Source organism: Aspergillus pseudodeflectus (genome assembly GCF_044049435.1).
Source record: "Aspergillus pseudodeflectus strain CBS 756.74 chromosome Unknown BJX68scaffold_36, whole genome shotgun sequence".
Classification (NCBI taxonomy): Eukaryota; Fungi; Ascomycota; class Eurotiomycetes; order Eurotiales; family Aspergillaceae; genus Aspergillus; species Aspergillus pseudodeflectus.
In genome coordinates, this window is record NW_027263812.1 from 9939 (window position 1) to 22950 (window position 13012).

The following is a 13012-nucleotide window of genomic DNA, read 5'->3' on the forward strand; positions in this document are numbered from 1 at the left end:
AGGCTCTATATCCCTAAAAGTAATTATCTCTAGTAAAGGATTATAGAGACTTACTACTAACTAACTACTACTAGCCACCCTAGGTAGAAGGGAATATACTAGAAGGTCATTCTCTACTATTACTAGCCGCGCATGTATAATGACTATAAGTGCTATAGTGACTACTACTATACCTACGCGCGCTTAAGGGCCTATAATATCTAGAAATAGGGCTTGCTTAAGCCACTACCTATCCTAGAGTAAAAGTGGCTTAATATCTCTATAGACCTTACTAAAGACCTTCCCCTATATATACTAAATAACTATACCTACCACCATGTGCTAATTATAGTTGATTACCTAATAAAATAACGTATCTTCAAGCCACTATAGACTAAAGAAACTAGTAAGCTTATGGAGGTTATATACTACTATGTCTTCTATAAGTTTAGCCTCCCCTATTTAATTATCTTAGATTATGGGAGTGCCTTTATAAGTCACTTCTAGCACTAGTATTACACCTGCTATAATATCTTAATAAAACTCTCCTCTACTAACTACCCTAAGACTAATAGGTAGTCTAAAAATACTATTAAGGGCCTAAAAAATTACCTCTATACCTATATTAACTATACTTAAGATGACTGGGCCTGGTTCCTACCTAACACCTAGTTCACCGCGAATAATAATATTAGTGAGATAACTAGTATGATACTATTCTTCACCTACCACGCCTATCACCCCTATATAGGCGCTAAACCTCTAGGCCTATATAGGGATCCCCTAAACCACCCCTAGGCACTTACCACGGACCAACTGGTTCAACGCACGCGTGAGATCATAGAATTCCTTTAGGATGAGATCGCCTGAGCCCAAGGCTCCCATGAATACTATACTAACTAGTAATACCAGCCCCATCCACGCTATAACATAGGAGACCTTATATACGTGGATACCTATCACTTCAACCTCTAGTAGAACAGCGAGTTGTTAGCCCTAAAGAACCTTAGGCCGTGGCTAATTAAGTACGTGATTAATAGTAAGGCCTATAAGGTTAAACTACTAATTTATATACTAAATACTGGTATTACCCCTATTTTTTACCTATAGAAGCTCTATCTTGCCTTTAATAATCCCCTCCCTAGCCAGGTAGCTGACCCTAAACCCCTAATTATTATCACCGACCCTAGCGATCCTAAAGGCCATGAGGAATAGGACGTGTATAAGATTATTAACTACTATATATATTACAACCACTACTAATACAAGGCTATATTTAATAGCCCCTAGGATGAGTGGAATACTAATCCCCCATGGCAGCCCTAGACGGATTTTAAGAACGCGCCTAATAAGATCCTTACCTATTACTAATAGCACCCTAAGAAGCCCCTACTACCTAATTTCTTTAACTAAACTTTATATATATATCCTTATTCTATCTTATATCTACGTCTCTGGCCGCGATATCCGTATTATTAAGGGGGGGGGGTAGTATCACGGACCTCGCCCTACTTATATCCTACTTAGGTCATCACTATATGATAATTCTCTATATATAGTCGGTCCTACTTTGCAGAACCTCCATTAGTTCTCCATGCTTCGTATTTTAGTTTAATACGACCTTGTTCCTCGAGAGACGTTCCTTACACTGACCAGGTACGCTTCCAGTGCTTGGCGATAGTCTCTCTTAGATTAATGGTAGGTCATTTTACTAAGGAAACCAAACATGAGCTAATAACCTAGATGGCCAAGAACCAATGCGGACCTATGGGACGCCCTACTTGACTCCTCCAGGTACCTAGCAGATCTATTGGCTCGTTGTGCCTTTATTAAAGACTAATTCTATCACGAAGTCGAGGCAACCATAATAATTATTAAAAATATTAAACAAGAAAAATCAATAATCCTGGTCTATGTGGCAATACTATAATACTCCGCCAAAGTGCGCAGGGCTCAACAGTTTGGCGTAGGGAGACACATTATGGAGAACATAATAGCTGTAGCAAGCCAGCAACTCGCACAGCTTAAAACCTCGATCTAGGGGGAGGAGACCCACCTACATCACTAGCTACTTCTTTATTAGCATCTTCACCAAAAAGCCAAGGCAGACGCTATTCTAACTTAGATCGACATATTAATAATGAAGATTGAAAAAGTACATAAAGTAGTTAACATATTAAATCTCCCTTCTACTAATAGAGCATTTTTTAACTCCTTTAAAGACCAATATAAGGATAAATGTCTTCCTAGGACGTGAGAAGCATTACTTTAACAAGTGAAGGACTAGGGAAGGTCAAGTGATAAATATATATTCTAGCTAAGTAGAATAGTAGGGACTGGCAAGTCCACTATTACGAGAATAGTAGCTCGATCATTTAAGGAAGATGGTATCCTTAGGGCAACTTTCTTTTTTAAAAGAGGCGAGGGAGACAGGGGCTTAGCTAAAAAGTTATTCCTAATAATTATAGCGTAATTAGCAGTCCACATTCCTTAAATGATCATCGGTATCTAAAAAGCCATAGATGATGATCCTACAATCACGAGAAAATCGCTTCGAGAGCAGTTTGATAAGCTTATGTTACAGCCATTAGTCGCCATGGATCAGAGCCAATCAAGTACCTCCCTAGTGGTTGTCATCGACGCCCTAGATGAGTGCGAGCGGGAGGAAGACGTGGTAGTCATCCTTAAACTTTTACTAAAGGTCGAGAAGGCAACATGCCTAAGGCTCTAATTCTTCTTAACAAGTCGACTAGAGTCACCTATTTGCTTTGGGTTTGATTAAATTGATCAGAGTGATTATTAGAATACGATCTTATAGAACTTGGATAATGAGGTGATAAAGCATGACATTACTCTATATCTCAGAGAAGAATTCCGCTGAATTAGACAAAAGCGCCACCGTGATCTACCTCTCAATTAGCCTAGTGCGGCAAGAATTGATAGTCTAGCTATAATGGCTGTTCCACTATTCATTTTCGCAGCCACAGTGTGTCGTTTTATGGCTGATAAGAGATGGAACCTAGAAAGACGACTACAGTAATTCTTCAAGGATTCGCCTGGATCCAAGATAGACAAAACATACCAACTAATCTTAAATCAGCTGCTCGCTGATAATGAAAGCAATACGGATCAGCTAGTAGAAGAATTCCAGAAGACTATTAGTGTGATTATTCTCCTTACTACTCCACTCTTGTTAAGTGCTCTTACGGAGCTCCTTGAGATACTAGAAGATGACATTAGCACCCGGCTAGACGCATTTCATTTGGTTCTCACCATACCTGACGATCACAACCTACCCATACGAACTCTCCATCTGTCCTTCCACGACTACCTGGTAGATAAGCGTACGAAAGCCCAAGAGTCCACGTCCCGCTTCTAGGTAGATATGAAGAAGAAGCACGAGTTCATAGCTCAATAGTGCCTTACTATTATACGTTGTTTGCTTAGGAAGAATATCTATAACCTACCCACTTATAGAACAAGACGAAGCGAGATAGACTCTACCTCTATAGTAAGATTTATCCTACATGTCCTATAGTACACCTGCTGTTATTGGGTTTACTATCTCGCCTAAAGCTCCCTCCCTGCTCAGATCATTAACCAGATACTTGTGTTTCTAGAAGAGCACTTCCTTCATTAGCTAGAGGTAATGGCCCTTTTAGGGATAATATCTAAATACTTAAATGCTCTAGATATATTACTTAAGTTAATAAAGGTGAGTTCTCTTCTAGATATGTGCGCAGCGAAGTGAGTAATGTCAGTCAAATATAGGATATATCAAAAACTCCTATATCTTTATTCCTCTCAGATACTCGCAGGTATATCTATAAGTTTGTAAACATCATTAACATGGCACCACGACAGCTATATAGGTGTGGCTTGATTTTTACATCACAAAGGTCGTTAATCAGGACGAATTTTGCAAGAGAGCTTCCTAATTAGTTATCCAAAGACCTAAGAGTAGAGGAGAATTAGAGTCTGGAATTACAAACCTTAGAGGGCTATTCTAACTCAGTTGAATTAGTCGCCTTCTCACGAGATGGCCAGCTTCTGGCATCAGGCTTTAATGATGACACCATCAAGCTCTAGGATCCCGCCACTGGCACCCTTAAGCATACTCTGGAGGGCCATTCCCACTTGGTTCGGTCAGTCGCCTTCTCACGAGATGGCCAGCTTCTGGCATCGGGCTCTGACGATTAAACCATCAAGCTCTGGGATCCCGCCACTGGCACCCTCAAGTATACCATAAGTGCCGACAGAACTATCACTAATATTAAATTTTCTGAGCACCTGCCACAGCTAAATACAAATGTGGGGTCTTTTAATATTGAAATCTTCTATGAGGGCTTCCAATCAAATCCCTCTCGAAAAGTGGCAGAGGTATCTCTTGCAGGTCGGTAGATTACTATTCAAGGTCAAAGAGAGCTATGGCTCCCTCCAGATTATCAGCCTAGCTCTTCGGCCGCTCAAGATAGTACTATCGCACTCAGATGCACAAGTGGCAGAGTTGCCATAATCGCGTTTTCAATCATGTAGGGTATACAGTATTAGATCATGTTTCCAGCTCTCTTATATTTCAAATCTCTTTTCAAAAGGAGGGTTAGGGAGAACAGAGCTTTATATGTTATCTGCAGTATCAATAGCATTTTCGCGACGTTTCGACTTAGGTCTCAAGAAGGTGGTGGCAAAGGACGGACAAACCAGTCCCTTGGCAGTGAACTTGAAAACAATCGACTTGTGTAACAAGGACAGACCGATTTCGAAATCACTGTATCCATTAATCGGTTTGGCGTGGGGTCGGGTGTAAATGACATCATTAACATCAATGTTTGACCTTTCGATTAGAACGTCAAATAGTCTTTGTAAGCGGCACGTGCGGAACTCTAGACTTTTTGTATCACTATACCGCCAGTTTCCGCGTAATGTATTCATGTGACTTCTTTTTACCATACGAAACGTGTCCACTTTGTCGCATAAAAAGTGTATAATCCATATACTGGCTAGCGTCGCTTGGCATTAGGGTTCGGAAACAACGCGGATGGTATTGGCAGCGAAACTGTTTTCAAAAAATCCTGTATCCATAACTTGTTTCTCGATTTCTACCCACGGCTCCGAAAGATCATGTGGAATACCAGTAACCTTGGTCAGCACGCGGATTAGGGCTAAAGTAGACTAGTGACCTGCAAGGCGCAGGGGACCTGCTACTCGATCTGGAAAGGTGCAGCTTTGCCACAAGCCAAACTTAATTCCGATGCGCAGAGGGAATGCCCAGCCAAAGCCCGGGGTAAATCTGGGTTTGTCAGGTGCGATTACCAATCAGGCATTATGGGCAGCCACGACCAAGTCAATCATATCTGCCGACTCAAGTGGTCGGTTACTCAGAGATCTCTCTTGTCCTTCACGCATGTTCACACATTACCGGTTTCCACCTAGTTCGTACGACCAATAATCGCAAGAGCTATCTACACACGGTCATGGCTCGCTCAACAAAACCCCTCCTCTTCGTGCACTCCAGCGGCCCCACACACGCCCACCAGCGCGATGAGGCCGTCAAGACGAAGATCCGACAACATATTATGGCTGACATCGGGCGCGCGCGCAGAAAACGGCCACGGAATCCCAAGGTCGAAGTGGTGATGCAGCCGTGGTCTGATGCGGATGTCGACCGTCGCGAGCTCCCAAAGACAGGTCACAACCACAAGGCGCACGGTCGATGTACGAGGTGCCACTGCCAGCCGCCTGCCAATTCCAGTGCTACGGCGTCACCAGTCTTCCCATTCTGGTCCCAGAACCCGCTCGTTACCCTAGAAAGGCACTGGGGAATGGACATGTTTTCCGCGTACGGGATCGCATTTGTTATGAATGAAGGAGCGAACAGGCGGTTAAGGTCGAGATCGAAATCTAAAGGTGCGACAGGCGGAGGAGGATTCTGGTTCCCATTCGCGTTTCGCGCCTCGGCCTTCCTCCGCCATTTTCGGCAGACGATCATTAGTCCCGAGGTGCTGGACTCTGTTACCGACGTGCCGGAGAATACTCTCCAGGCTATTGCGCTCCAGCGTTCGACTGGGACTATAGCCTGTATTGAGGAGAAGCTGGCTGCCAGGGATGCAGGCGTGGCGACGTCTGATAGTGTGATCCGAGGGGTTTTGGCTTCGATTTGCTACAACGTACGTTTGGATGAGAGAGCGGCGAAGCTCATGTTTGGCACGGTTTTACTGACAGCTGTTAGTTTGTTTCAATGGACTGTGATCAAGCCCGAATACATATGAAGGGCTTGACGCAACTCATATCCGCGCGGGGTGCGACGGAGAGCCCGCTGGACGACGAAGAGCTGCGATTGATGATATTTTGGTAAAAACTCTGTTTCCTGAGCAGTTGGCTTGGTACATACACTGACGCGGTGGCAGGGTTGACATTACGGCATCGTTATTGTTCAGCTCCAAACCGCACTTCCCCGTCCCGGCAGACCTGATACCCGCATCTCCCCTCCCGACGCAGAGCGACATTTCCGCACTCCCACTCCGCTACCTACAAAGTCAACCGAGCCCAGTCACAGACGAATACACTGCCACTATTCTATACTGTCTACGAGACTTATGGGGCGGCGCCGCATACATTCAGTCAAAAGGCACATTCCACGAAACCGAGCCATGGACAGACGAAGAATCCATTGGCCTACGCCTTAACCCCCTCGCACATCGTCTACTCTCGATATCCCCATCTACAGAATCTAGGCCAGCGTCTTCACACGGCACAGCAATCTCACGAGCACTACAGCTCGGTCAGATTCTGTTCATCATCATCGTCAAACGGGCTTATCGCTCATACCCCGGATCTCCGGCAGTGTACGCCTTGAAGTTAGTACGGCTTCTTTCGGATACACGGGTCTGGGCCGGGGATGCGGGGTTGCCGTCAGTTCGGCTGTGGCTGCTTGTTTTGTGTGGGATTAGTCTCTGTGGAGGCAAGGAAGAGAGCATGGTCGTGGATATGATTGGCCATGTGATGCGACGATGGGACTTGGACTCCTGGAAAGATGTTACTGGGTATGTACGGCAAATGCCGTGGGTTAGACTTTTTGATCCGCTGTGTGTGAATCTTGAAAGTAGGTTATTATAACGTCGTGGGTACATGAGTATGTAAGTGAGTATATCGCAATCGTATCTACTCTCTGAAACATCAACCCTATCCAATGACCATACACCGGCTGTAAAAAGTAGTCAGGACGTACGTATTTCAGACACTACTCAACAGCATCCCAAACCCCCTGCAAATACCTCACCCTCGCCGCATCCACCTGAGTCTGCTGCATATACCCCATCGCGGTCTGCCCCATCGCCGCCCCCTCAACGCCCCAATGCGTCCTGAACATGCCCGGGACACCAGAGCCCGTATACCGGATCCCGCTATCGTACATGCCCACCGTCGAGATGCCGTCCATGTTATTGTATGCCGAGGAAGTCGTGTTGTACATCTTCTGCATGGAGAGATTGTGCTGTGCGCGTTCGACGAGGGCGCGCATTTCGGGGACGGTTTGGTGATAGACGTTCTTGCGGTGCGTTGCGAAGGAGAGGAAGGGGGTTGCGTCCTGGGTCGTGCAGGCGGTTGTGAACTTGCTGCGCATGCGGGGGGAGTACAGGTCACAGCATGTTTCCTCGTGGATGGTTATTGGTGTAGGCGGGAAGTAACTGGCCAGGTAGCTATCTCGAACAACCTCCTCATAGCACGCCGGACAGATCCGGCAGGATTCATTGCCGTACCATTGCCGCCCAGAGACCAAGTTGAGTTTCGGACAGAGCTCCGTCGGCGCTAGCCTCGCGGCAAAAGCAGCAAAAGTCTCAAACGTCGCCGTGATCATCGCCTCGTCGAGTTTCTTCGCGAATGCCGCAATTCGCGGGGTCCCCGCGTTGAGATCGCACGCGCACTGCCCGTAGACCGGATCCCGGACACGCTGGAAGAATCGGTCCAGCCCAAAGGGTTTCAGGAATCCAACGTAGCAGCTGTGACATACGTCAAAGTTCTCGACGCCGGGGAGCTGGTAGACGGGGTTCGCGCGGGCGATTTCAAGCGTGCACAGTGGGCCGCTGTTCATCTCGAGCATGGTGCGTTCCCAGAGGGTAAAGTCGTGGTGTGCGAGTGCCTCGTCCCAGACGCTGCGCGACTGCCACAGGCCGAGCATGCATCTATGCTGCGCATTTGGCCGGGTAACAGGGTGGAAACTGGTTTCGAACTCGGTGTGTGCGACATACTCACCGTAGCAGCGCTCGCAGATTGTAATCGAGCTTGAGCTTGAGCTGGAGTTCCGAGGCTGGTACCATTTCCGCGAGGGCCCGTCGGTGAGCGCGCCGTTCTTCGCACACTCGTGAAGGTGCAGATGTCTGATTGTCCCTGAGATGAATGCGTCCATGCTGTTTGTTTTTGTTGCTAGTTTTCGAACGTATGGATTCGCGGCGTCGCAGATGAACAGTGTCTCCTTTGCCTGAGGACCGGAGAAGAGTACGAATTCGTCGCGGAGGGCGCCGGACAAGAGGACATCCTCGTAGCACGCCTGACAGGCCAGGAACTCGGGGAATCTCTGTTTATCCCTGGGTTGGTACCACTTCATATTCTCGGTTGCGGGGACTCCCCGCTGTCGTGGACAGTTAGGTGCACTCAGTCTCCGCGCGAAGAACCCCAAGAGCTTTGTCAAATTCCCAGAATGTACAGCACGAGGCCAGATATCGTCCTCGATACGCGGACAGCTGAACAAACACTGCGGACTCGATCCAGCGGGAGACGTCCAGGCGTAGAATTCACACTCCAGCCGCGTCGACTGGATATGCTTCTCGTAGCAGTATGTGCAGATCCGGAAGTCTGGGACCTGTGGATGGAAGTACCATTGGCCCTCGCCCGTGAACGTATACTCGGTGGAGGGGCATTGCCGGAGCGTGAACTCTGTTGGGGCGTTGTATTGGATTGGCGGCCTTGGGGGTGTCTTGCTCTGTGGCTGGGACGGAGGCTCTCTGCGTGTTACAGCACCTGGGCTGATGCGGGTATGTGACAGCGCCTCGGTGAGACTTTCCATCCCTGATAGGGATCCTGACGGGGGAGGAGGACCAGCGGGTGGCGGTGGGCCATGCGGCTGCTCGTATGAGGGGGGAGGATAGTTCACAGAAGCCCCAGATTCAGGTTGATAAGGTGATGGAGCCTGCGGCGGAGATGACACCACCGCGGCGCCAGCAGCATACCGTTCCACAGTTACATGCGGCTCGTCCGGGGCCTGTGGGCTGCTCGTATACCCCGGATTGTACGGAACCGATGTAGCAGGCGGGGAATGGTGTGCAGGCAGCGGTGCGAGATTCGGCTTCGGCTGACCTTGGTCATATCCTCCACTACTTACGGGTGGTCTGTAGTCGGTATCCGGGTGACTGGGCCGTGGAGGATATGTTGGCACAGCGGAATCAGACACCGGCGGGGGCGGCGGGTGGTATGATGGTGGTTGTGAGGGGTGAGCTTGTGCCGTGGCCTGTTGCACAGAACCTTCTCCAACAAGGGCTGCTTCGTAGCTCCCGACCTGCGGATTTGTCGGCGGCGGAGGATACGCCAGCGTTGCAGGCGGGCGATATGACGGCTGCGTGAATTCCTCGCGGCTTGCATACTGCGCGACAGCCGCAGATCCCCCGTAGTTCGGAACCTGGGGAATGGACAAGACGTGTGTGGTTGGGGGCGCGGGGGCGTAGGATGGCGGCTGGGCGCTTTGCAGTGGCGATACCAATGGGGGATGTGATGGGGCCGGAGAAGGGGTATACTGGTATGTCTGCGCAGGCCGAGGGGGATAGTGCCCCGGGATGTAAGGCTGCTGATACGTGGGGGGTTGAGCCTCCTGATGTACGTGCCGACGCGGTGGTGGCGGAAAGCTTTGAGGGGTTGAAGTTGGACGAGGTGGCAGGGGTGGCCCTGGCCCATCACTCTACAGCAAGATCAGCCAAACAAAATCATACTGACCCAACAAACCCAGCAACATACCCTCGGACTGGTGACAGGCGACGCCCCAGGGCGCGGCGGAACGGGAGGCGGGGCACGCAGCGCGTATTTAGCCGGATTATACGAGTCCATTATCGCCTAATCGAACAACACACACAATCGTGGGGGTATCAAACTCAAAGTCAGTGTCAGGCTCAGCGTCCAGACAGAGTCAAGTCAAGAAAACACAAGACCGACAAGGCGTCAGCACTCAGCACAAGCTTAAGAGGCGCGGGGCGTTGAGCCTCCTGCGTTCCCGTCAGACACATATCGCGCCACGAGTCAGAGGCAGAATCTCCATTCGCCCAGCCTGCATTAGCGTCGATTCTGGCCCCATCCCTTGTACCTTGGCGCTTCCTGTCGGCTAAACTTGCTCTTCCTGGCGGCGTTGGAGATGAGCTGGGCTTTTGCTCGTCTTGACGGAGTACTCTGTATAGGGCGTGGGTTTGTAGAGTAAGCGTGAGAAGATCTATACACCTCGACAGTGCCATTTTCTATGAGAGGAGCCGTTGGGCCTGAGGGTACGTCAAGCGGAAACTGATATTTCACTGGGAAGATTTGTGCATAGAGACATTTACTATCTATCTGTAGAGGTAGTTATAATAATCAAGACCCCTCTGATGGTATATTGTGCCCCATAGCTGAGAGTCATCCACCCACCCCTTTGGTCCGGCCATGCAATCATGTCTACAGTAAGTCTCGGTGGAGATAATCTGTGCGATCCTGCTGTTGTGTAACGATTGGCACAGATACTGGTAAATCCCTAACTATGGTTGCACGAAGCCGCTGGGAACCTCCGGCACGTGGAGAAGTATAGGTGGACCGGTGCAATCGATACCGAGAACATGTCTGTCTACTGACGCTTTCGTGCACAGTTGCTAGCTCTAGTATCAAAGGAAAGAGCCTGCCGGGACTCTCCGAGATCCTACTCTAGCTAGCTATGATGGACGTGGTAAAATGATGAGCCCAGGCTCCGCCCTATGCGCCTGCGCGAACAGATTGCCGACGAGGCTCCAGAAAGGCGCGGTATCTGGCACCGCGGTCTCGACCCACGCGAAGGATCCCAATAGCCTCAAGAGTTTCTCCTTGGAGTCGATCTTCAGTGCCAAACACAGTCTAGCAGCGAAGCCCAGTAGCTGACCGGACGGGGAATCGCCCGAGCTGACGATCGCGATAACCAGGCACCAGAGGACAAGAGACTCTGGCGCTCGGTGGATTAGCCTGGAGAATTGCGGACGGAGCGCGGTGAGAAGGCGATCTCGTAGGCGTCCACTATGAGGAATGGGGAATGACACGTGGATCGCGTAGAGGATTACGCTTAGTCGGACGAGGAGGTAGATGTCTTGCGAGAGTGTAATCTGCGCCTCGGAGTGGCCCCGACAACACTCTAGAACCGCGCGGAGGTCATCCTTCTCATCAGGGAGAGAGAAGAGCCTGTTATGTACCTGATTCCGGCTATCGCCCAGGAGGTCCAGTACCTCAGGGCTACATGCATCGGTGGAGTAATGCTGTATAACACGGGAATACTGTCCGATATCTGCAAAGACGTTGATAACCGCCTGGCTTATAGGCGGGGATAAGTCCCCCAGTGCCAGGAAGCCGAGGCCAGCTTTCGACGGCGGCTCCATTGGAAACAGGCTGAGCGGAGGCTGCAGATCCAGCACTTGCCCGTAAACGCCCAATGCTGGATAGACCGGCTTTTCCAGATTATTCACCGCGGTCATGAGGTCTGCGAGGGAAAGCATAAAAGCCAACGCGAACATGCGCAGTGACGCAAATCCACCAAATCGGCGGATTATCTCGTGCAGGACCCGCCAGTGCATCGGATGAAACTGCCGGTCGCCATACGCTTGCAGCGAGTGCAGGTTCCTAAAGGGAGGTGAAAACGGACTTGGGGCTCCACCAGCCTTGATGGGCGGCGCTATGTTCATTGCGAGGAAGAGCGTGCTCAGGACCAGTCCATCCGGAGCAGTCACTGCATCAATGTTGGCGACTTCTTCGCGTAGATGCTGGATTGTAAGCGCCCGGAGATGTAGCTGCTCCCTCGAATCGATTTCTTGACCAGGTGGGCCATGCACGAGACGCAGCATGTCGCGCTGAAAACAGGCGGACCATAGCATGCCGTACACCCGGAGTTTGTCCTCCCACATAAACGTCCAGCCACGGTAGCAATCAGCCGAGTAGTCTAGTGGCCGCATGTTGGGCCAGATGTGGGTGGTCGCGAACTTCAGAATATGCTGCACTTTGATGCCGGCAAGGTCGGAGTCGAATGGTAGGAAGAGGTCAATATGACTCGCCAGAAACGTATACAAGTGTAACTTGATAGCTGCAAGCCTCTCCCCGCAGGTTTGGCATAGGGCTGGGAGCATCCTGGTGGCCGGGCCTGTTCTTGGGCGGATGGGGCGGTAGTAGCGGGGTGGCCCCGATGAACCCAGTCCCACATGCGAGGCGCGACAGACGTCACATAAGAGATGGTCTGGCGGTCGTGAAGTAGACACTGTTTTCCCTTGGACATCACGGCGTTCTCTGGTTCGATCGCTCAACGTGCGTCGGATCATAAGCGACCTGATGCCCCCTGTACGGCCCTTGAGAGTCGCTCCGCCGACGAACTGATACCGCGGTGAAGCATCATCTGCTTTTGCCCGCGGCATCTCGGCGTAAACAAATGAAGCGACATACACAAGCGGGCTATAGACGATGGGAGAGGCCGTGGAGAAGATGGCCTGGGGGAATGTGCAAGGTACTGAAGAAGGCAGGGATGGCGGAGCAACTGCGGGGACAGGGATTATTTGCAATCACGTGGCGGCCCCCAAACTCTTACGGGGGTTGAAAACCGCGTACTTTTTGCGTACTTTTTGCGTGGATAATTGGAGGTTCTAGACTTTAAGTTTATCTTGAAGGTGGGTTAGTGGGATACACCTCGTTTCATTGGTGGCCAAGGAAACCTTGTTTGACTCAGACGGTCAGGAAGTGTAGAGATAGTAGAAAAAAAAGATGACTTCTGTTGAAGTATCCCCGCAAACGGTACAATGAT

The 13012-nt window shown here is 49.9% G+C and overlaps 4 protein-coding genes across 4 annotated transcripts; 2 read left to right on the forward strand and 2 right to left on the reverse strand.

Moving 5' to 3' along the window:
- Window positions 1–2554: 2554 nt before the first annotated feature.
- On the forward strand, window positions 2555–3517 carry BJX68DRAFT_256720 (uncharacterized protein; the record flags this gene model as incomplete). The annotated part of the gene is made up of 4 exons (XM_071043222.1): window positions 2555–2680; window positions 2900–2965; window positions 3029–3313; window positions 3398–3517. The coding sequence occupies 4 exons, from the start codon at window positions 2555–2557 to the stop codon at window positions 3515–3517; spliced, it is 597 nt and encodes a 198-aa protein (XP_070896658.1).
- A 1936-nt stretch (window positions 3518–5453) lies between these two features.
- Window positions 5454–7095, forward strand: BJX68DRAFT_269054 (uncharacterized protein; the record flags this gene model as incomplete). The annotated part of the gene is made up of 3 exons (XM_071046244.1): window positions 5454–6146; window positions 6209–6330; window positions 6387–7095. 3 exons carry the CDS (start codon window positions 5454–5456, stop codon window positions 7093–7095), a joined length of 1524 nt encoding a protein of 507 aa, XP_070896659.1.
- Window positions 7096–7219: 124 nt separating this feature from the next.
- BJX68DRAFT_277274 (uncharacterized protein) lies at window positions 7220–10071 on the reverse strand (the record flags this gene model as incomplete). The annotated part of the gene is made up of 8 exons (XM_071048297.1): window positions 7220–7774; window positions 7988–8598; window positions 8629–8717; window positions 8754–8994; window positions 9034–9097; window positions 9128–9235; window positions 9272–9325; window positions 9982–10071. The coding sequence occupies 8 exons, from the start codon at window positions 10069–10071 to the stop codon at window positions 7220–7222; spliced, it is 1812 nt and encodes a 603-aa protein (XP_070896660.1).
- An 845-nt stretch (window positions 10072–10916) lies between these two features.
- Window positions 10917–12629, reverse strand: BJX68DRAFT_269056 (uncharacterized protein; the record flags this gene model as incomplete). Its single annotated transcript, XM_071046245.1, has 1 exon — window positions 10917–12629. The coding sequence occupies one exon, from the start codon at window positions 12627–12629 to the stop codon at window positions 10917–10919; it is 1713 nt and encodes a 570-aa protein (XP_070896661.1).
- Between the last annotated feature and the right edge of the window lie 383 nt (window positions 12630–13012).